This window comes from Armigeres subalbatus, chromosome 3 (assembly GCF_024139115.2).
Source record: "Armigeres subalbatus isolate Guangzhou_Male chromosome 3, GZ_Asu_2, whole genome shotgun sequence".
Lineage (NCBI taxonomy): Eukaryota > Metazoa > Arthropoda > Insecta > Diptera > Culicidae > Armigeres > Armigeres subalbatus.
The window spans coordinates 329,402,738-329,427,367 of record NC_085141.1 but is presented as its reverse complement, the minus strand read 5'-3'; the positions used below and the strand labels follow the sequence as shown (position 1 = coordinate 329,427,367).

The 24,630-nt window shown below is 42.3% G+C and overlaps 1 protein-coding gene across 8 annotated transcripts in view; it reads right to left on the bottom strand.

Moving 5' to 3' along the window:
* LOC134225631 (OTU domain-containing protein 7B-like) overlaps positions 1-24,630 on the bottom strand; it is a 140,815-nt gene that overhangs the window by 50,336 nt on the left and 65,849 nt on the right. For 4 of the 8 annotated variants that reach the window (XM_062705856.1, XM_062705858.1, XM_062705859.1 and 1 more), the window contains exon 3: positions 810-1,604. The exons of 2 other annotated variants lie outside the window; for them this stretch is intronic. In XM_062705856.1, the coding sequence (XP_062561840.1) occupies positions 810-930 (121 nt within the window). In that variant the 5' untranslated portion in view covers positions 931-1,604. Of the gene's footprint in view, positions 1-809; positions 1,605-24,630 lie in introns of those variants that run through there. 2 more of the 8 variants (XM_062705857.1, XM_062705855.1) reach the window with 2 other exon arrangements.

Below are 24,630 nucleotides of genomic sequence, written 5' to 3'. Positions count from 1 at the left end.
CTCTCCTTATCTCGATGGTTCCTTCAATATCGAGATGTGGAGATTTTACAAATTTTTGTGTTCAATCAAAGATAATTGCCTATTTCCGGGGATTAAACCACCCGACTTGGACGTTAATTTACAATGTTATGAAAACTCATATGTGAATATGTACGTTATGTGGAAGATATTGATTTGGAAAATGTATTGTGAAAAAATATTTTCGACAGCCCGAATAATTTGCAAGATACACGGCATACGATAATAATTATTGTCCTATCAAATTTAGACAATCGTTTGGGTTTATCCTATTTATCCGAATACAAAGTACACTATGTAGACTTTTAAATCCTATCCTGATTAATGGAGATTATTGATTCAAGTCCAAAGTAAGTTTGATATTGATATTGTGCTGTGTACTATAAGCAAAGTTGAGCAATTTAGTTAACCAATAATGATTTAACATGATTAAGGATAGATGAGATTATCATTTGAAAAAAACTTAGGATGAAACATGTTTTCCACAAAATAATGTCATTTTTCGAACAGGAATATTATAAACAGATTGGTATCATTGCCATGTAGTTACATTTTCTAGAAGACACTACAGTGCAATGCTTCCAGACGGTATTTTGCAGCAAACATCACAATAGACAACGGACTAGCATGCAATGTCCATTGGTATCGACTCTCTTTTAAATTATGTGTAACAAAATAAATAAATATAAAACCAGTCTGACCACATTTCCCACAGACGTTATTTACTACTCCTTATAAAATTAACGCAAGATCAATGCTTAAACATTCAATAATAGTAAAAAAATCCATACCATTATAGTCGATTAGCGCCTTCTTGAGATCCCACTCCCACGACTTCAGACAGCTGACGGCGTCCTGCGTGTTGGCTCCGGTGTGCGTAATGAACTCCGTCACCAGATGGGTTGTCTCCATAGTACCCGCGCCGGTACCGCTGCCGCTGCGAGTCCTCCGCTGTAGACCCCCTCCAGCGCCAAGTCCACAGCAAGCTCTACGGGTGCCGCCACCACTACCACCACCACTGCCACCGACTGTGCCGGTTGCAACCACCGCACCAAAGGACGAAGATGACGCGGAACGCTGCTGTTGTTGCTTCTGCCGGCAGCCCGGGGGATCGCTGCTCCGCCGTTGCAGCTGTTGCGGTTGTTGTCGTTGCCGTTTGTTGCCGTCACAACACCCACCACAACAGCAGCAGCAGCAACACTTGGTACACCCACCGACGCCGGAACAGCACCGGGTATTGACTGAAGCTGAGACCGAGGCCGAGCTGCCCTTCTTGGCAGGCTCACTGCATGGACGAATCCTTGCCAAAGTGCTGCCGCCTCCGTTCGGAGTGCGGGTGGTTGCCTTTCGTTGGGTTGGGACGTCGGATGGCGATGCGGCTGCCACGGTTCGGTTCGATTTTTCACTGTGCACAGTTTCCACCACCACGAGGTTACTGTCTGGCGCTATTTTGATGGCTTGATTTCGTCTTGGATTGAGTTGTTTGCCTTTCGCTAAATCATTCTGTTTTTGTGCAGCATTTTTATTGCAATCGTCTTCACGAGTTAGAACAGTTGGTCGGTCGGATTGCGGTTATGGCATTCTATCTTTATTTTTACGATTTTGTTAGTATTGCATCGAAGAGTGGTAGGATGTTGTTGAGGTTGGAATCGATGTCGCAATGATGAAGATGATTTTGGTTGAATCCACACCACGCCATGTTTGCCAGTATTATGATAGTGCAGAATGCGGGGATGAAGACATTGTGACATATAGGAATATAAAGAGACCGAGAAAAAAGATGAGTTAGATACATAGTAAAGAGTAAAGGTTGGTGTTTTCGAAAGGGATCCCATCCTCGTTACAACTTGTTTTATAATAATCAATGAAAGGAATTGATCTATCCCGCTTACTCGATATTGGCGATTGGGTTTTAAACTTCCAGCAAAATTATACAAATAACTATTGTTTGTTGAGTGCGAATCGTAGATAGAACATAAATTATGTCATCAATTGAAGTTTAAAAAGGTACATGGTAAATGTCGGCCAAGCAACGGTCTTGAAATAGATAGATTAACGTTAAACCAATAATGAAATATGTCCTGGCGATGTGATCAATGACGTCATTTCACACATGCTCTTATTTGAGTTACAGTTGCATATGAGTCTAGACGAGGCGTAGCTATTTATTTTTGGGATTCCCCAGGCATATGTTAATGATGACGGACGTTTCATATTTAATCTCTTGCACATACGGGGATAACAACAGCGTGTACCACAATACATAAACAGAGTAACTGTAAGAGAATATTTGCCGACAAACGAAGCTATTTGCGAAGGGCATCAGTGTGATCATTATTTGCGTCGCCGTCGTCATTCATCGTCTTCAACATGTCTTGTACCACAAGCAGTACAGGTAATCTTCGATATAACGTACACTCGATATAACGTCAATCGATGTAGCGTACATTTTTTCCCGATATAACGTAGGTACACTTTGAAAAATAATTTTAATTTGGCTAATTATTTAAAAAAAAATAGTAAATGGTCATGAGAGCATTCATGTAGGGATCACATCTTCTTATGGAATCTAATTTTATCACCTAGAGACATTATTGTGACTGGGGGTCCCGTAGCGTGGTTAGCTACACGTTCGCCTTATAAGCGAATGATCATGGGTTCGATTCCCAGCCCGTCCACCAAACCCTCGTCAGTCACCGAAAGCGCAGTCCCGTACGGTGGCGTTTTGGAGAACGCATCTCACCGACACGGCTGCCTAATGACGACTGACAAATCTGTTCTTTTCAAAGGCCTTCAACGCACATACCTCGATAAGTGGCAACCGAACAAAGCAACGATAGTTGGATTCCTCCCCAAGTAACCAATAAGCCGTATATTCCGCCAAATCGGGTATATAGTGCTGCTTCAATGGCCTGGCCTTATATGGCGATTTGGCGTAATATAGTGCTAATGGTTACTTGGATCCAGATGGACAAACGGACACAATGGACCCACGATGAGATAAACCGACAATGACAACAGTAACGAATTATGGATATCTAAAAACCTTTTTGCCTTTACTAGAGAGGCTTGCAGCCCTTGACTGGCTCTCCTCTTGAAAAATAGATTCTGTGTGGATTATGTGCAGCCACCAGTTATGTACCACAGTATATCAAGGCAAAGCGGTTAGAAACACGGTGGTAGGTCATCTGGCATAAAGTAATTGGGCATAATAATTGCGTAATCATCAATTTCAGAAGTAATGCAAAATAGGTTCAAATTTATAAGATACTAGTTGACCCGGCAGACGTTGTCCTGCATAGTAGGCGAGAATGTGCATTCCGAACTGCCCATGCAAAGTTCGCATAGGAATCACAATTTTAGTTTTTCACGATTTGCTCAACTTTACTCGTAATTTTCGCATTAGGAAATATCATATAAACCCGTCGGAAACTATAACGAATGTTTCTGCTGAAGAAATGAAAAAAATCCATCCAGCCGTTTTCGAGTTATGCGGATACGAACACAGACCATTTCATTTTTATATATAAGATTTAATTATGGTCGCTTTTACATCAAAAGAGCAGTGTTGTTAAAAACTCAAATTCTCAAATCTTATCCACGATTCAAATCAAGCGCGAGGCAAACCTCACCCGACTCATGGCCCAGAGAATCGTCCATGATACGACTCCCGATTTGCATCATTGCGTGATTTCTGTGTTTTTTTTTTCGTTAAATTCATTGGAACAACTTTCTTTATTTAAAACAATGGATAATAAATCCATACGTAAACATAAAATACGCTTCGATTAGGTTTTGACAGTTTTTGGAGCGAAATCATTTTTCAGCGAATGAGCGAAACGATGCGATTCTGCGTGAAAAACTCATGCACGATGCTCTCCCTGCAGAATCGCAAGCGAGTCAGCTCGCGCATGAGGCTTCGGTGAGTGAGATTTGAACATGATTCTACCAACACTGCATAAGAGAGATGCTATTTTTTATATCTGCATTTTTCTCCTACCCTCTTTTTTGCTCGACAGAAGAGAAAAGAGGATATGACTCCTTCTTTCAATTCAGACATTTGCGTGGTTTAAAGCAAGAGGAGATATGATCCCTTTTTTTCATAGGATGCAAGTTACCACCAAGGCACAGTTTGATTGCGAACTCCAATTGGAGTAGTTCAGGTTTTTTAAACAGCATACCGACCTGAAATACTTTAATTGGAGTTCGCAATTAAACTGATTTATTCAACCTTAATTTACATTCGAATATCGTTTATCAAAAATGCCTAATCAACTATTCTGGCCGGACCTTTGGATCCGGTAGGTGCACCGTGCCTTGGTGGTAACTGGTGGTAACATCGATTGTAACTTGCATTTTCCCGGCAGAAGACAAGAGAAGATATGACTCCTTCTTTTGATTCAGGCATTTGCTCGGTTTAAGGCAAGGAGAGATATTATCCCTTCTTTGAGGGATGCATTGGCCTGGCAGAAGACAAGGTAGGATATGATTCCTTCTTCCAATTCAGGTATTTGGTCAGTTTAAGGAAAGGGAAGATATGATCCCTTCTTCCGAAGAAAGCATCTTCCCGACTAATGATAAGGTGCCTATGGTGACTAAGCTCGACAAATAGAAGCATGAGCTTATGAGGTTCCTTTAAAAAAATAATTTTCAAAATGCATGAGCGAATAAGAATCTTTTTTACCAATAAAAGAAAGAAATGCACAATGGCCAACTCGTCTTATGCCAAGACAATGGCAAGGTTTTTCTGCATACCCTTATATGGAGAATTAAGCTAGTCATCAATGTCAAATTAATTCAAAGCTGATTTATCTAGATAGTAGAAGTGTAAACATTTGAAATATTTCCGTTTTTACAGGAACCTTATTTATTCTTCTCTTGCCGCTTCACACAATCATGTGTCCATTTATCATGCATTGCTCTCATGGTAGAAACAACGAAGCTTAAAGGCTCAATCTTATTCATCAATCACACAGCTCTAATCACAATTATGCCAAACGACCATTATGCCAAACGATTGTATGTCATACCCCAGAAACCCATTGCCCAGAAAGTGATTCCCCAGAAATTAATTCCCCTGAATGCACTACTCCCTAGAAAACCATTCCCCAGAATACCACAATCCCTAGAAATACATTCCCCAGAATGCCCCTATCCCCCGAAAGACATTTCCCAGAATGCCTCCATCCCCCGAAAGACATTCCCCAGAATGTCCTAATCCCCAGAATACCATACCCCAGAATGCACCATTTCCTAGCTTAGACTAAATACTTCGTAATTGCTTCATCCCGGGCAAATGCGTACTTTTAAAGAATGAGTCATCTACTCTTTTGCCTTATTCCGGGCAAATGCATACTTTTAAAGAAGGAGTCTACTCTTTTGCTTCATCCCGGGCAAATGCGTACTTTTAAAGAAGGAGTCATTTACTCTTCTGCCTTTTTTCCTGGCAAATGCATACTTTTGAAGAAGTAGTTATCTACTCGTTTGCCTTTTTCCGGGCAAACGCATACTTTTGAAGAAGTCATCTGCTCTTTTGCATTATCCCGGGCAAATGCGTACTTTTAAAGAAGGAGTCATCTACTCTTTTGCATTATCCCGGGCAAATGCGTACTTTAAAAAAAGAATGATTTACTCTTTTACCTTTTTCGGGCAAATGAATACTTTTGAAGAAGTAGTTATCTACTCGTTTGCCTTACGACCCATTGCATTTCATACTCTTTTCAACGATTATGCCAAATGGTCATTATGCCAAACGGCTTTATGCCAAATGGCATTATGCCATATGGGCTTCCCCCAATATGAACAACGAGTATAATGGATTATATGCTTCTTCGTATTATATGTGAGCCCTAACAAACATATCAAATGGGCTTCATTCCGGGCAAATGCGTGATTTAAAATAAGGCAGCATATGTCGTTTTGCCTTATTCCGGGCAAACGCGTACTTCAATATAAGTATTTTTGCATAGAAATATAGTATCTAGAATTTTAAATTTATAGAAATGACAGCGAAAAACATAGTTTCTTAGACTGATACCTTTTTCTGGGGAACGGGTCATTCTGGGTTTTTGGTTTCTGGGGAATGGGTCATTCGGGTTTTTTTTTTCTGGGGAATAGGTCATTCTGGGGATTTCTTTTCGGGGAAATGGTGCATTCTGGGGAATATCATTCTAGAAAATTGGTCGTTCTGGGAAATGGAATTCTGGGAAACACCATTCTGGGGAACTGATTCTGGGGATTGGTATTCTGGGCATTGACATACAACCATGCCAAACATTATTTTGACTAAAGGGTCTTGTTTCTCAGGCTATAAAAAAAAATCGGGATCCTGGATTAAATTTTTCGATATCCCGGGATAAAAACAAAAATACTTGTAAATTTCCATTTCATATATTTATTAAATTTTTAGGTAAATTGGTAAAATATGTTCAACGAATCGTTACTTGTCTACTTGTTTCCAATACGATTTAGGAAATGTTAAGGCTACTTGAATTCTACGATGAAGACTTTTTTCACAGTGCAGTTATTTCAGAACCAGAACTAGACAACACCCGCTTGCTGTCAATCGAAGTCAGTTCAATCGTCTTCAATTCTTAGACTCGATGCTAGTTCTCTATTCCAATTCTCCAGACTCGATGCTAGTTCTCCATTTACTTTAAACAGAGCATGCTCATTATTGGTGGAATTATCCAAACTACGGCGTCTCAGCCTGTTTCTAGATCATAGCAACTCTTCTTTGAGAGATGGTGCCTGATTCCGTCCGATTCAGAAGATGGTGTGTGGATCGGGTATCCGATGGAGTATTATGAAATCGTCCGAACTCTTCTTTAACAAATTTAATTAGCTAGTGTCGAGAAACGAATGAAAGCTCAGCAGAATTCAAAAATACTTTTTTTACTTTGCTTGATATTTCGGCATTCATTTACCCGTTTTAGAATTGCCTTGTGGAATTTTGAGGTAAAAGGGTTTTGCTGGCTGTTCAGGTTAGATAGCAAAAGTCTCGGCTAGCTTCAGCCGTCAACAGCATTACGTCACGACCAATCCCCCCCCCTTACCAGCGCCTCCGATACCAACATAACAGGCTGGAAAGCGTCGAACAACGATTTAAGGACATAGTTGGAAGAGTACCACGATGGCAGTCAATATGGCACCGAACCTTCCACGGGTCAGCAGCAGAACGATCGCGCGATCGGCCGAAATATTTTGTTCTGCATTGCGCGGCCGGTAATAAAAATCAGTTCAGTGCGAGATTTCTCTTGTTTCGGACAGCAGAACAATCGCGCGATTGGCCGAAATATTGTGTTCTGCATTGCGCGGCCATGGTTAGGTAAGATCACTGTGTATAAAGAATGGCACGGTCGTATCGCTTATCAGAGTGAATCCAGATCCAACGATGCCTACCAACTAACTGGTAATCCTTCCTGTGGTTTTTGTGGAGACGCAGAGGTAAACACGGTCTTCAAATAGCAAAAACCACCTACTAATATTCCTTCCCTCTTCCTAACTGACTACAAGGACGTGGCCGGCGCTGTTATTGATCATTTGAATATTAGAGTCACTGAAACTTGCACACTGAGAATGCTTGAACAATCCCAGTCAATCATTCATTTGATTCTTTGTGCAATTTCACTGATTCTGGTCAATCACGGAGTAGCAACCATAGATATGTGTAGTCAGTCAAAGCTAAGCTAAGCTAAACTTAAACCGACTTGTGCTCAACCAGTTTTTTTTTTTCAATTCGATTTTTAGAGGACACTCGGAGCATGAGACGGAATCGAGTGAGCGTGTTGGAGCTGGGTCGTTTTTTGAACCACCCTACTAATATTTTATGTTTTTTTTTATATAAATACGACACCAATACTACTACAGTATATGACAGTTTTCGTTGTACCAATACTTTCAAAGCTTACTCAACCCACCTTCACCTTAACCAAATCTGGTTAATTTTTGGTTATGTAGGTACTTTACTTCTTATCGAGTTGGGTGAGCGGTTCCACGACACTATGTAGTGCCCTAGCGCTAGTTGTCAGACCCTGAACATCCCGAACGAGTTGAAGTTGATTCCCAAACCGTTTTTCATCATTTCTCTGAAGCAATGAGTTCATCACCGGTGATCGATGGAGCATTTGAACAATAGTTCCGATCTGTTTGAGAGTTTCTCCAAAATCAGTTTTGTATAATCGTGAATTAAATTTAAAAATTAGTTAATAAAATGAAAATAATATAAGTTCAGACCGAATGAGAACGATCTGTACCATTGATCTGGTTGAAATAATCGTCATCGAAATTTTGATTCCGACATGATCGTTTTCTTTGTATCCGACGAAGACTTGGGGGTACTTCGATGAAGAACGTCCTGAATAGCGAGGTGCGGCCCATGCCTGTAGAAGCACACAATTCAGGAATTGGCAGAACAAATATTAATTTCTTCTTTTATCCAACTGGCCCTTCGGTAATGAATGGTATGAGAAATCTATATACATAAAAATGAATTTCTGTCTGTCTGAACCTTATAGACTCGGAAACCTCTGAACCGATCAGCGTGAAAATTTTGTATGTAGAGGTTTTTGGGACCGGGAAAGGTTCTTAAGATGGTTCGAGACCCATCCCCCCTTTGGAAGAGGGGGGCTCCCATACAAATGAAACACAAATTTCTTCATAACTCGATGAATAATCAAGCAAATTGAACCAAATCTGACATGCGGATGTTTTGGGAGACAAGATATGTTTCTGTGGTAGTTTTAAACCACTCCTTCGTCTGGAAAGGGGAGCTCCTATGCAAATGAAACAGAAATGTCTGCATAAATCGAGATCTAATAAGAGAATGAATCGATTTTAGGCGAAACGAAGTTCGTCGGGTCTGCTAGTAAAAAATAAAGGCATAAATTGATAAAACCGAAAATCTTATCAGTTATCTTGAAGATTGTTTTGGAAAGTTCAAAATCTTATTATTTTCCCAGCAAAATTTTGAAATTCCTTCTCAAATAAGTAAATTTGACAACGAAATTTCGAGGGCTGGCGGAGACAGAAGAATGTTCCAGAAAAACGTGACTGATGTCCCGAATCCGTGACTGTTGTTCCCGAAAAAATACACCGTAAACTCGTTAGTTCACGAATTCATGAACGCTGTTCTTTGCTTGTTCGAATTCACGGATCATTTTCGGCGGACAAAATTAAAAACAATATCGTAGCCACAGTTAACTCAGATGACGCCTCGGATATGGTCAAATCTGGAAAGATGATTTCCTATTTTTATCGGTTATATGTTCGTTCCAAAACAATGTAGGTAGAAGGCTCGGAGACCTATTGTTATTAATCACTCTCTCGACGAATTGAGAAGATATCTGTGTTCGATTGTTTGTGTATATTTGTATGTAGTGTGTGCACAAAACATACGAGCAAAATGAAATCAGTGCAATTATGCAGAACATACATTAATTTTATCTTAAATAATGTTGTTATCATGCATATTTTTTTCGGGATTTACCGGACAAGACCTTCTAATTGCGACAGTTTTCTTCAAATCACACAATCCTTAGAATTCTCACCATAAAGTAGAACATATAGAAAAGTTCTGTCAAACTCAGAGCTGATGTCGGGTAGCTTTTGGGTCTAAGTCAGCCAATGTTGAGTCAGGTATTGGTATTGGTAGATCCAAACTTGGTATGTCCATCGATTTTTTTTTTTTAAAAAAAGTCCCAAAGGAAACCTCTGGAGGAGGTAATCTCTCTCCTGAAGTAATCTCGGAATAAAATTAGGGATGAATTACCAAATCAATTCCTGAATAAATTTCCGACTGAATTCATGAAGAAATTTTCAAAGGAGAACCTGAAGGAATTTCCTAAGGAATTCCGCAAAGAATGTCAAACGGGATTTCAGAAGGAATTCCTTAAGGAATTTCCGAAGGACTCCTGAACGATTTTTTGAAAGAATGTCTTAGGGATTTTAGAAAGTAATTCCTAATAGAGTCTCCTACGTAATTCCTAGATTTCTTCAAAAACTCCTTCGAAATCTCCTTCTGGAATTGTTCCGGGAGTTTCGTCTTCAATTTTACCACTAATTCATTCTAAAACTTGCGGGCAGCAGGGACTATGTCCAAGGACTTGACGACCACTCCCCAGGCCGCCTGCGAGTTGTGGCGCCTGTCTAGGATATGGTGGGGTTTGACAGTGAGCCCTGTTAAACTTCCATAAAAAGCTGCATGTATCCGCAAGTAGGCTCCGCCAAAGCGACCGTGTGCCGCTCAAAGCGCACAAGCCCAAGTCCAGGTGTTAGGTGGGACGCTAAACAGCCCTGACACGACGGCCCTCCGACGAGACAGGAGGATTACGCAGGCCCAATTAGCCGCCTTTGAAAACAACCATTACGAACGACATAGAAGATAATACGACTCGATACAATCGGCAACGACCTAGGCGACGAATAAAGGATCTCCATTGGAAGCTTGGAGCATGGAACTGTAAGTCGCTAGGCTTCGCAGGTTGCGACAGGATAATCTACGATGAATTTCATCCTCGCAACTTCGATGTCGTAGCGCTGCGCGAAATCTGCTGGACAGGACAGAATGTGTGGAAAAGCAGGCATCGAGCGGCTACCTTCTACCAAAGCTGTGGCACCACCAACGAGCTGGGAACCGGCTTCATAGTGCTGGGTAAGATGTGCCAACGCGTGATTGGGTGGCAGCCAATCAACGCAAGTATGTGCAAGCTGAGGATAAAAGGCCGTTTCTTCAACTATAGCATCATCAACCACACAAAGGGAGACCCGACGACGAGAAAGAAGCGCTCTATGCACAGCTAGAGCAGACATACGATGGATGCCCACTGCGGGACGTCAAAATCGTCATCGGTGACATGAACGCTCAGCTAGGAAGGGAGGAAATGAATAGACCGGTCATCGGACCGGATAATCTGCATAACGTATCGAACGACAACGGCCAACGATTAATAAACTTTGCAGCCACCCGCGGAATGGTAGTCTGAAGCATTTTCTTCCCCCGCAAGAATATCCACAAGGCCACATGGAAATCACCAAATCAAGTAACGGAAAACCAAATCGACCACGTTCTAATCGACGGTAAATTCTTCTCCGACATCACGAACGTACGCACTTACCGCAGTGCGAATGTTGAATCCGACCACTACCTCGTTGCAGTATGTCTGCGCTCAAAACTCTCGACGGTGTACAACACGCGTCGGAGTCGTCCGCCGCGGCTAAACATTGGGCGGCTACAAGACGGTAGACCAGCCCAAGCCTACGCGCAGCAGCTGGAAGTGGCAGTGATCCAAAGGTGACGGCAGCACTACGAAGAGCACCTGAATGGAGATATGGCAGACAACGGTGGCGGTATGGTAATGAACCTAAGAGCTCGCGCGCAGGACATGCGACTTCCGGCTCCGAATCTCCAGGAAGTCCAGGAGGAGATCGGCCGGCTGAAAAACAACAAAGCTCCTGAAGTTGACCAACTACCAGGAGAGCTGTTTAAATACAGTGGTGAGGCACGCTGCACTTGGTAATTACCAAGGTTTGGGAGGATGAGGTTCTGTCGCAGGAATGGATGGAAGGTGTCGTGTCCCATCTACAAAAGGGCGATAAGCTGAATTGTAGCAACTACAGCGCAATCACATTGTTGAACGCCGCCTGCAAAGTACTCTCCCAAATTTTATGCCGATGACTAACATCAATTGCAAGAGAGTTCGTGGGGCAGTACCAGGCGGGATTTATGGGTGAACGCACTACCACAGACCAGGTGTTCGCAGTACGTCAGGCATTGCAGAAATGCCAGTTATTTGGTTTCGCCGACGACATTGATATCATGGCACGTAACTTTGAGAGGATGGACGAAGCCTACATCAGACTGAAAAGCGAAGCTAAACGGATTGGACTAGTCATCAACACGTCGAAGACGAAGTACATTATAGGAAGAGGCTCAAGAGAAGTCAATGTAAGCCACCCACCACGAGTTTCTATCGGTGATGACGAAATCGAGGTGGTTGAAGAATTCGTGTACTTGGGCTCACTGATGACCGCCGATAACGATTCCAGCAGAGAAATTCGGAGACACTTCATGACAGGAAATCGAAAGTACTTTGGACTCCGCAAAACGGAGCGATTGAATAGAGTTCGCCGCCGTACCAAACTGACAATTTACAAAACGCTTATTAGACCGGTAATTCTCTACGGACACAAGACCTGGACGATGCTCGTTGAGGACCATCGATCCGACGGGAATAAGAAGGCAAGGTGCACAGCGGGCAAGGTTAATTCCTTCACAACATCTTCATGAAATGAATCCAGTAATTCCTTCGGAAATCCTTCCTGGCACTCCTCCGGAGGCTCCCACAAAAATCAGTTCAAAACTTTCCCAACGATATCCATAGGAAGACCTTAGGACCGCCGGAAAATCCCACAAGAATTTCATCAACAATTTCTTTTGGAAGACTTCCAGCAATTCCACAGGGAATTTCTTCCTTCTTAAAAATGTCCGACATTCTTAGAGTACTCCAAGAATTCCTTTGGAATGGAATTCCTTCCTTCAGAAACTCTTTCAAAGACTCTCTCGAAAAATCCTCCGGAAATAACTTCGGAAATTAATCTTAAAATTACTTCGGGACCGATTTGCGATTTGGGCGTAACTTATTTTGTAAACAAACTTTGGAAAGCGAATACCTACTAAATCAAGCATTTCCTGAAAAAAACACGGTATGTATCCGACAGAATAAGCTTTCCTCTTTCAGATAAGGGATATAGTTTCAATAAAAAATGCTTGTATTCTACGGAATTTATAAATCAATGTTTGTTTACAAAATCAGTTACGCCCCAATCGCAAATCAGTCCCGACTTTTTAAATTCTTCCGGATGTTTGTTTTTAAATTGAAAGAAGAAATTTTGAGAATTCACTCCAGAATTCACCTCAGGAATTCCTTCTGAATTTAGAACTTCCTCTTGGAACTCCTTCGGAAACTCTATAAATCATTCAGTTGGAAACCAATTTACAAATTCCTTTGGAAACTTCTTCACAAGCACCTACCGCAATTCTTCCAGAAATACCTACGTAAAATATTTAGGAAATTTCTTCGGATATTCCATCGATTTTTTTTAGGAAATTCGTTCGAAAATTTCTCAGAATTTGGAAAATTCACATAGGAACTTAATTGGTTTTCGTATTTCTTAGGACTTTTATAAGGAGTTTCTTAGGAAATTCCACCGGAAACTTTTTATCCCAAGTAACATTTTTTTGGAATTTTTTTAAAGAAATCGCTTGGGAACTATTTTGTAAATTCCTTTAGAAATACCTTTGAGAATTTCTTTAGATTTTTATTTTAAATCCTCCTAAAAAAATGTGACTATTCCGTTTAAAATTCCGTAGAATATTCTTTCAAACATTTAGATGCAAATGCCTTTATGCCTTCGTCCTTTCCGATACTTCCTCAGGAATTCCCTCAAGAATTTGTATGGGTTTACTGAAGGAATCTCCGAAGGGAATCTCGAAAGAATTCCTCAAAGTATTTTCGAAGAAATTTTCAAATGAATTTCCGAAAAGAAAATCCTTATTTTTTTCAGAAATTTTTCAAGGAATTTCTCCAGGAACTCCATGTGAATTTTGTCCAGGATTTATGTAAATTGGCGGGATATCAGTTTTTCAAGAACAATATGTGTGAAAATGGCACGGCAAATGCTGGGTAAAGCGTACCATTGGTACTTCGCGTACCTGAAGGAATAAAATAGACCCCATCTCGCGGTCCTTAGCCTCTTACCCAGCAACTCCTATCCCTACCTCCCCGCGGTGCTGGCCGGGATACGAACAACCTTAGGGAAGATCGGGTAACCAACCCTGGTGGGAACTATGGTCGTATGCTGACAGGGAAGGGGGGGTTTGCTCCTCTCCGGAGGTGCAAATCTTATTGAGCGTCTGTTCTCCATGTCAGGATCGGCTCACAACAGCGTCTGTTCTCCATGCTAGGAGCGGCTGATCATCGTCCGAGTGCCAGCGAGGGACTCTAAGTGAAACTGTGCACCATGGTCCACCGGAAATTTAGGTTTGGTGTCAGGCCATGCAAGCAAAGCCTTTACAAAACAGACACAACGAGTAATCAACAAGATAGTGGACTGGAACCATCGGCGAAGACCACTGCGACGAAAAGGGACTAGCGATTGGAAACTCGGTTCGTGGAACTGCAAATCTCTCAACTTCATCGGGAGCACACGCATACTCGCCGATGTGCTCAAGGACCGTGGATTCGGCATCGTAGCGCTGCAGGAGGTTTGTTGGAAGGGATCAATGGTGCGAACGTTTAGAGGTAATCATACCATCTACCAGAGCTGCGGCAACACACACGAGCTGGGAACAGCTTTCATAGTGATGGGCGATATGCAAAGGCGCGTGATCGGGTGGTGGCCGATCAATGAAAGAATGTGCAGGTTGAGGATCAAAGGCCGGTTCTTCAACTTCAGCATAATCAACGTCCATAGCCCACACTCCGGAAGCACTGATGATGATAAGGACGCATTCTACGCGCAGCTGGAACGTGAGTACGACAGCTGCCCAAGACACGACGTCAAAATCATCATAGGAGATTTGAACGCTCAGGTTGGCCAAGAGGAGGAGTTTAGACCGACTATTGGAAAGTTCAGCGCTCACCGGCTGACGAACGAAAACGGCCTACGACTAATTGATTTCGCCGCCTCCAAGAATATGGCCATTCGTAGCACCTACTTCCAACACAGCCTCCCGTATCGGTACACCTGGAGATCACCACTGCAGACAGAATCACAAATCGACCACGTTCTGATTGATGGACGGCACTTCTCCGACATTATCGACGTCAGGACATATCGTAGCGCTAACATCGACTCTGACCACTATCTGGTGATGGTTAAACTGCGCCCAAAACTATCCGTCATCAACAATGTTCGGTACCGACGACCGCCGCGGTACGACCTAGAGCGACTGAAGCAACCTGATGTCGCCACTGCATACGCGCAGCATCTCGAGGCAGCGTTGCCGGGGCCCCTCTTGAGGACTGCTGGAGTACAGTTAAAGCAGCCATTAACGACGCAGCGGAGAACAACGTCGGGTATATGGGTCGAAGTCGACGGAACGATTGGTTCGACGAAGAGTGCAGACAGATTCTGGAGGAGAAGGACGCAGCGCGGGCGGTCGCGCTGCAGCAAGGTACCCGGCAGAACGTGGAACGTTATAGACGGAAGCGGAGACAGCAGACCCGCCTTTTTCAGGAGAAGAAACGCCGCCTGGAAGAAGCGGAGTGCGAGGAGATGGAACAGCTGTGCCGTTCTCAAGATACACGCAAGTTCAATCAGAAGCTCAACGCATCCCGCAAAGGCTTCGTGCCGCGAGCCGAAATGTGCCGGGATAAGGATGGGAGCATCTTGACGGACGAACGTGTGGTGATCGAAAGGTGGAAGCAGCACTACGAGGAACATCTGAATGGCGCTGAGAGTACAGGCAGTGAAAGTCAAGGCAGCGGAGGAGATGACTACGTCAGTTCAGCGGACGATGGAAGCCAACCAGCCTTGAGGGAAGTTAAGGATGCCATTCAACAGCTAAAGACCAATAAAGCAGCTGGTAAGGATGGTATCGGAGCTGAGCTCATCAAGATGGCCCCGGAAAAGCTGGCCACTTGCCTGCACAAATTGATAGTCAGAATCTGGGAAACCGAACAGCTACCGGAGGAGTGGAAGGATTGCCCCATCTACAAGAAAGGCGACAAACTGGAGTGTGAGAACTTTCGAGCGATCACCATCCTTAATGCCGCCTACAAAGTGATATCCCAGATCATCTTCCGTCGTCTGTCACCATTAGTGAACGAGTTCGTGGGAAGTTATCAAGCCGGCTTCGTTGACGGCCGCTCGACAACGGACCAGATCTTTACTGTACGGCAAATCCTTCAAAAATGCCGTGAATACCAGGTCCCAACGCACCATCTGTTCGTTGATTTCAAGGCGGCATACGACAGTATAGACCGCGTAGAGCTATGGAAAATTATGGACGAGAACAGCTTCCTTGGGAAGCTTACCAGACTGATTAAAGCAACGGTGGATGGTATGCAAAACTGTGTGAAGATTTCAGGCGAACACTCCACTTCGTTCGAATCGCGCCGGAGACTAAGAAAAGGTGATGGACTTTCGTGCCTTTTGTTCAACATTGCGCTAGAAGGTGTCATGCGGAGAGCCGGGTGTAACAGCCGGGGTACGATTTTCAACAGATCCAGTCAATTTATTTGCTTCGCGGATGACATGGACATTGTCGGCCGAACATTTGCGAAGGTGGCAGAACTGTACACCCGCCTGAAACGTGAAGCAACAAAAGTTGGACTGGTGGTGAATGCGTCAAAGACAAAGTACATGCTTGTGGGCGGAACCGAGCGCGACAGGGCCCGCCTGGGAAGCAGTGTTACGATAGACGGGGATACCTTCGAGGTGGTCGAGGAATTCGTCTACCTCGGATCCTTGCTAACGGCTGACAACAACGTTAGTCGTGAAATACGAAGGCGCATCATCTGTGGAAGTCGGGCCTACTACGGGCTCCAGAAGAAACTGCGGTCGAAAAAGATTCGCCACCGCACCAAATGTGTCATGTACAAGACGTTAATAAGACCGGTAGTCCTCTACGGACATGAAACATGGACAATGCTCGAGGAGGACTTGCAAGCACTCGGAGTATTCGAGACACGGGTGCTTAGGACCATCTTTGGCGGTGTGCAAGAAGACGGTGTGTGGCGGCGAAGAATGAACCATGAGCTCGCCCAACTCTACGGCGAACCCAGTATCCAGAAGGTAGCTAAAGCCGGAAGGGTACGATGGGCAGGACATGTTGCAAGAATGCCGGACAGCAACCCTGCAAAGATGGTGTTCGCTTCCGATCCGGCAGGTACGAGACGGCGTGGAGCGCAGCGAGCGAGATGGGCAGACCAGGTGCAGAACGACTTGGCGAGCGTGGGGCGTATCCGAGGATGGAGAGATGCGGCCTCGAACCGTGCATTGTGGCGTCAAATTGTTGATTCAGTGTTATCTGTTTAGATGTTAACTAAATAAATGAAATGAATGAAATGTGTGAAAATATTCAATTTGGTGAGGCTCGTGCTCCATCGCTTAACTTCGCCAATAATCGCAGATACACTATTTGTGAATTTTGATGCAAACAGTGTCACGAGAAGCAAGCCCTCTGTACACAAACTATTTCATGTACTTTTTATAGATAATAAATAAGGAATTAAATGTTTCGGGTAATTTTTCTTAATAACAAACAAGTTTGTAGGAATTGTTAACAAGAAAATTTGTTTCACACTGCTAGCTGAACCTTATTTAAAAAAAATAAATAAAAAAATAAAAGTAGAACAACATTTCAGTAGTGAAAAATGAGAATGATTATTTATGCTTCGATATAACGTACAGCTTTGAAATCGAAATGTACGTTCTATCAAAGTTTACCTGTACCCATAGCGTTCAAATTGATTGAAGTTATTTTTGTAACCTATCTCCGGTCCTTCAACGGAAGTAGGAGCAACTGAGTATGTACCGGCTCTGCGTCCTTATGCGTGAAATGATTCGTACGGAGAATACCGCCATCTACCTGCAATAAAAATAGTCACCCTAATGGCCACCGGAACAGGACATGGATTCGTGGAAGCAACACGCGACACTGTTTCTGCAACCAAATTGTACATCACCGGACCCGTCTCCGCTGATGGAATTGGCATGGAATTTGTCACGAACACGTGCCTTCCGAAAACCAAATGATCTATTTATAAACGTCAGCATCGGATCCATCAATTCGGTCGGAAGACAAACTCTGAGTCGTGCTATCAACAAACAAACACCAATGAAATAAGGTTTTTAATTCAATTTACATATATTTAGAGCATCACGGATTTGGTACGTTTCTCTCTTCTATTGTCTTAATAAACTGTCCCTTAAATGGACAAGTTATAATAAGATTTATTGGATATAACACCTCTACTAAAAAAACTCAAAAAAAGCTTCAATGTCTTACACAAGATATGATATCCATGATATTCACGTTATCCTCCTAGTCTTCAGATCTAACCACAACTAAACGTGCTTCATCATCATTTCTTTTCATCTCCAACATTGTCGCCAATTTGCTTGTTCGCTCATTTTCTAACCTGTCAAAGATGGCTGATAAGCTTTTAGAGCCAACGGCACTCTACAGGTGGTTGTGCAAAATATTATCTTCCACAGTCTGCGATGTCGTGTGCCTGATAAGGCGCTCCACAACAGCCAATAACGTTCAGTACAGTATTGATCAGAATCTGCTGATAAAACCATTCGCGTATGGTCATTTGCAAAATTCTTTTGCCTGGTTTCGGTAATAGCAACGGCCAAGTTATGCAATTTGAAACTACAGTTCGTTAGGGAAACATTGGGACGGACTACCCAAAATCGAGTAACCACTGTAACACCCCCATCAACAACTGCGATACAACACGAATTCTTCTCCGTACGCACGTCTCCGCGATAAAAGCAAATCGAGAAACCATTCACTCCCATCCACCAGACAATAATGATTAGGTATCTGAGTCATCACAGCCCTGTGAAAGTAAACAACTCGTACAATCGATTTTATTAGACTGCCTCTCCCTTGTGGTTTTCGCACTCGATAGCTCAGCTATTGGGATGAGTTCAGTCATAACCGCACTACTGTGGTTTACGTGACTGGTTAGTCATCTTTACTTACTTGTTGCGTCGGAAATTAGAGCAACCGAAGGAGTTCATTCTGAATGGCTCACAGTCACAGTTGGTCGGTTACAATTTGTGAGATTGCTCGCGTACATTCTTTTAGAATGTGATGAAATCACAATTTAACGATTAACAATGAGAAATGTTGATAGGGATACTGATTTTATTACATGATTTTTTGCCATTCCTGAGCCTGTACAGTCGAACATTCAAGCACAGTTTATTTAATTCTCTAATGCCAAAGCCCGCTTTTAGACAAGATGTATTTTTCGCATTTTTGATAAAAACTTCTACTTATAAAAAAATTGAAAAAAATAGGGTTGTAATATTTAACATGAATATCACTAGTGTCCAATGTATGAATTACACCGTAACAATACTAATGCTATTAGTTTGAGTAGTGAAATATTTGCAGATAAGTATTTTTCCACTGCTAACTTTCAATATGGTGACAACAAATATGAGTCGGATTTAGTCGTAACAAGATACAATATTTATCATTAAACTTTTTCTAAGAAATTTCTTTATAAGATATGTACAATCAGCCTTATCTTTTCTTGGTATTATCGCGTTTTAATCTAATGAATATTATAAACCAATATCCAACGTACAAAAGAGCTAACTTTAAAACAATGGTCCTTTCTCTGTTCAATGCAAGTGAAATTATGACTCAACGGACTTTCTATTGACTGCCAATTAATATCGCACGAGCTGATTCAATCTATCCAATTTATGATACCCTCTGAATCACGCTTCCCTCGAATCTAGAACCTTATCGAAAATTACATCGCTATCAGTCCGAGCCGACCAGCTGTCTGCTAGCAGATTTAATTAAGCCGAGACACCGCGACACCCTTCCACTACTGCCTAAGTGCACTGAATCAATGTGATGGCCCTTTTCTGGCTGGGCCCATAGCCCTGTGCGGCCGAAAAGCTCTCAATGCCACCGAGGAGAGCATCTAAATTTATGGTCCTGCATTCAAATGAGATTATCACAATTTGATGACTCAATTAGGGGCGCACTTGGTCGGCTGCCCGCGATATGGACGGCGACGATCCCCACGCCCTACCCCACACCACAATATTCCGGTCCGGTTATGTCGTACCGACATGAATATGAGCCGTGCTGTGATATGGTGATGGTGTTAGACCATCAGGCCAGCGCGATAAGGAAACCCCAAGCTTCTGGGCCCTTCACCATGCCCCCCAAGGGGTTTTACTTCCATTGAGTACTAATATTCGAACAATGTGTCGGTACATAACACGTCCCCGGCTTATCGGGCCGGCACTTGTGCCGCTGATGATCATTCTTGGCAACTGTTCGAACGTGGAGCTTCGTAAATCTGTTCACATTTATTTTTAGTAGATTGTTCAGTTTTCACGATCATTAGCTGCTGTTTGATCAACCTACTGATTAATTTTCAGTTTTTGTTTTTTGATATATAGACCAATTTAAAGATCATATTCTACTATTCATACCAACCAGCGGATGGCAGATTTAAATACAGTTCTGCATAAGAACCTTACAGAAACTGTACACCCAGGTTTTTTTTTTACACGGTTGGAATTCATTAATTTCCCGGTTAACCCGAAATTTCACAGCTTTATTAATACCACCTGAATTTTCTTTGATTTTTTGTGAATTTTTTCGTGGGGTTAACTCATTATTTCATTGAAGCTGAAGGTCTCAAACGACTAAAACCAAACCGTGTAAAAAAAAAACCTGGGTGTATAATAATTTGGCATATACAATTTCGGAAGATTTTAATATAAACGAAATATCATGCAGGTCCTTGGGATGTCGATCATCGATCGGGGCTCAACCTTCATGCCCCATTTCCGGTCAGTCAACTATCGTACCAGCTAATTTACTACAGACACTCTCTAGGCCTCACAGGCTCGATAATGCTGACCCTCTGCAACTAGGTCGTGGTGACAAAGCAAGGGTGGAATTCGCTGGTGGAATCGACTTAGGAGGCTCAGAGGGAGAGAGTGATTCGACTCCTTACTGAGAATAAATAGTTGGCGGTAAGCCATGTTGCGGAGTTACGACGACGCAATGCTTGCGCCGGTGCTCCTGAGCTGAGTGATGCCGTGCAGGCTGCCACCACGAAGCCAGAGAGGAGTAGTAGCATCGCCTACAAGTGAAGGTGCTGAAGTAAATCCCAAAAATGCGAAGGCCCTTGTTAAAAAAACACACACACACACGCACATTGCACACATCAACGGAAGAAACAAGAATTTTTAATAACTTTCAGTGCCAGAAAAAAAAACGCAAATGTGCAACAGCTAGTGGAGTATTGTTCCTTAGTGACATCGTTGGATTTATTTTGAATTTAAAACACTTGAAGAGTAAATCGGTGTCTCCAAGTGCGTTAGAAACAATAATTTATTGTTCCATGGATTTTTTGGGCAAATCAAAAGTTTGAGAATCGTGGTGGACTCTGGACCCGAATTCGCTGAGATGCAACAAGTGAACCGGATTCCAGAAGGCTACTGTGGAAATTCGACAGATACCCCATGGCTGCCCGTCGGTTAGAATTCTTGTAGCAGAGTATGCTAAAAGAACCAGTGAGTGATGAAAACGTGAAGAAACAATTGAATAAATATCAGCAAAATGCTGTATCTCCAAGAAAGAGCAACTCATGTTCCATCGTTCGCATTTGAACGATGGACTCGATTGTATGTAGGTGGCCAATCGGCCACTGATGACGCTTCCATCGATTTTGCTATCACATTATCAGCTACAGGAAAATCCTGACCTAGCGAATACCTTCCCCAATATCCAACTCCGAGGTACTTATAAGGGTGTCGCTGAGTCGGGGCCTCTCATTAAGTAAGTGCTACATTCAGACTTCTTTCCGTCTCAAGTTACGGTACAGATGGGCGTCCACACTGGTTCAATAGCCTCCAAAACGTGCGTTTTTTAGTTTTCGGCCTGAAAACTACAGACACATGGTGTCTTCAGAAGAGTTGAAAGATATTTGTAATGAAAATATCAATGATCTATCTACCTTGAAGGGCGACAAGGAATAAAATATTTTCGCAGTTATACAAAACCAGTGGCTGTCCTCGGCAATGTTATAGAGAATGGAATTGGAACATCTTTTCTGAATATATTCGAATATTCGAATAATTTTGCAATAAGTTGAACTGAAAACTGCAACTTTTAGTGCAAAAGTACCATTATCCAGTGGCGTTTCTCTAATCTTAATCTACCTGTGCACTAGATTTAAATGTAAGACAGTTATGTGCGGAAATGCATAGACTAACTAAATTTTAATTAGCTTAAGCAACTCTGCCTGGACTGTAAAAATATCAAAATTTCCATTTTTTGTGTCAGTGCACAGGTAAAAAGTGAGGTTACGCGACGCCACTGCCATAGACAACTTTTTCTATAGTCAAAATATACATTTTCGCTGTCATTAGTTTACAAATATTCATAGAAATCAAGATATTTAAAAATAGTTTCTGCAAGAAAAATCGTTTTGGTTTCACAGCAATTATTTTTCACCCTTATGAATCAGTTTGGTCTAAACCAGGGCTGTCTAACGTACGGTCCTCGTATCCATTTTTTTGTGGCCCGCGGTTTGTAAGAAAAAATACTTCATGTCCGACCCGCCAGTCGTTCTATCTGGCTCGAGAAGCTCCCCTGTACGAAATTTTGACACTGAACCAGGAAGAAAACAAAAGTTGAAAGAGCTTCATAGGTGCCCATTTAGTTTAAATGTCTATTAGGCCGATACAAAATTTAAATAAAATATGTCTCCACAAACTGATGCAACTCGTGGTTCATTCGCCTCCTCCACGTACCGTCCGCCATCTGCACCCCACCATAGATGATACGCAGCACTTTCCTTTCGAAAACTCCAAGTGCGCGTTGGTCCTCCACGAGCATCGTCCAGGTCTCGTGTCCGTAGAAGACTACCGGTCTAATGAGCGTTTTGTAGATTGTCAGTTTGGTACGGCGGCGAACTCTATTCGATCGGAGCGCCTTGCGGAGTCCAAAGTAAGTACGATTTCCAGTCACTATGTGTCTCCGAATTTCTCTGCTGGTATCATTTTCGGCAGTTCTCAGTGAGCCCAAGTACACAAATACTTCTACCACCTTGATTTCGTCACCACCGATGCAAACTCGCGGTGGGTGGCTCACATTGTCTTCTCTTGAACCTCTTCCTATCATGTACTTCGTCTTCGACGTGTTGATGACTAGTCCGATCCGCTTGGCTTCCCTCTTCAGTCTGATGTAGGCTTCCTCCATCTTCTCGAAGTTACGTGCCATAATATCTATGTCGTCGGCGAAGCCAAATAGCTGAACGGACTTATTGAAAATTGTACCACTCGTGTTAATCCCTGCTCTTCGTATTACCCCTTCCAAAGCGATGTTGAATAGCAAACAAGAATGACAATCACCTTGCCGTAACCCTCTGCGGGTTTCGAAGGGACTTAAGAATGCCCCTGAAACTCGAACTACGCACATCACCCGATCCATCGTCGCTTTGATCAATCGTGTCAGTTTATCCGGAAATCCGTGTTCGTGCATTAGCTGCCATAGCTGGTTCCGATCGATTGTATCATATGCGGCTTTGAAGTCGATGAATAGATTATGTGTAAGCACGTTGTATTCGCGGCATTTCTGCAGTACACCCAGGTTTTTGTTTACACGGTTTGGTTTTAGTCGATTAAGACCTTTAACGTCAATGAAACAATGAGTTAACCCCACGAAAAAAATCACAAAAAATCAAAGAAAATTTAGGTGGTATTTAAAAAGCTGTGAAAGTTCGGGTTAACAAAGAAATTAATGAATTCCAACCGTGTAAAAAAAAAACCTGCGTGAACTTGGCGAATGGAGAACACCTGGGGTGGCATTGCGCATCTCGATTCGAACGTAATTTTATCGAGTCGAACATGTTTGGTATTACGGCTTTCGATTCGATCTCGAAAACGACTCATCGTTCGAGTATGCTCGAGGAGGTACAAGAATAACGAGATGTTTTGGCATTATGAATACTCGATAGCACACTGAAAAACGACTCAAGTCGAATGAAAAACACTCGTCACCTTTCTAGCTTTCTAATGTTGTTCGAGAGTCATTTCTTGCTGAAAGTTTTTAATTATATTTGTTATTATTACTCTACGGGAAGAGAATAAATGTTTCATTATTGTATCTTGAAGGAAATAATGTAATTATTATACCTTCTTTTATAGTTTCCAGACAATATGCAATTTCTAATTATCCCGAAATCCGCGTAAAAACGACTTCAGCTAGTTTTTTTTTGTAGTTTTCACGTATTTCTTGACGATTTCGAAATAACCGATGGGGAAAATCTGCGTAAAAACCTGTATATTCTAAAATCTACGTAAAAATAGTTGAGTTACATAATAAAAACCCAGATTAATCCACCTACAGTGAGATGTTGACCTTTCCTTAATTAAAATGAAATATTTTCAGACTCCAGTATTTAAAACGAGATAAAACTACTCAACCTCCCACGGCGATTGAAAGTGTAAATGACAAATTAATTGCCTACCAAAAGGCGGATTCCATGGGTTGAGTGCAACAAAACGAATGATTCCGCACTGTACGTCAGGTTGCCTATCTATCAGTCGCTCGTCGGATTGAATAGCTATTGTAACATGTGGTAACATGGTTGGTTAGAAACTGTCGTAACGATGGCAGCATGTATACTCGTAATTTCCGGAGACCTTGATATTAATTAATCTAGAACTAACTTAATCAGTCATTGATCTGAACGAAACTCAATAGCGTTCAATAATAACATATATTTTGCCTTATGGCTGCCTAATTTTGTAAAACTAATGATGTTTAATACCTTAAAAATGAGCGACATTTATATGGTAGTAAATTTTAGAATTTGCACACATACGCAC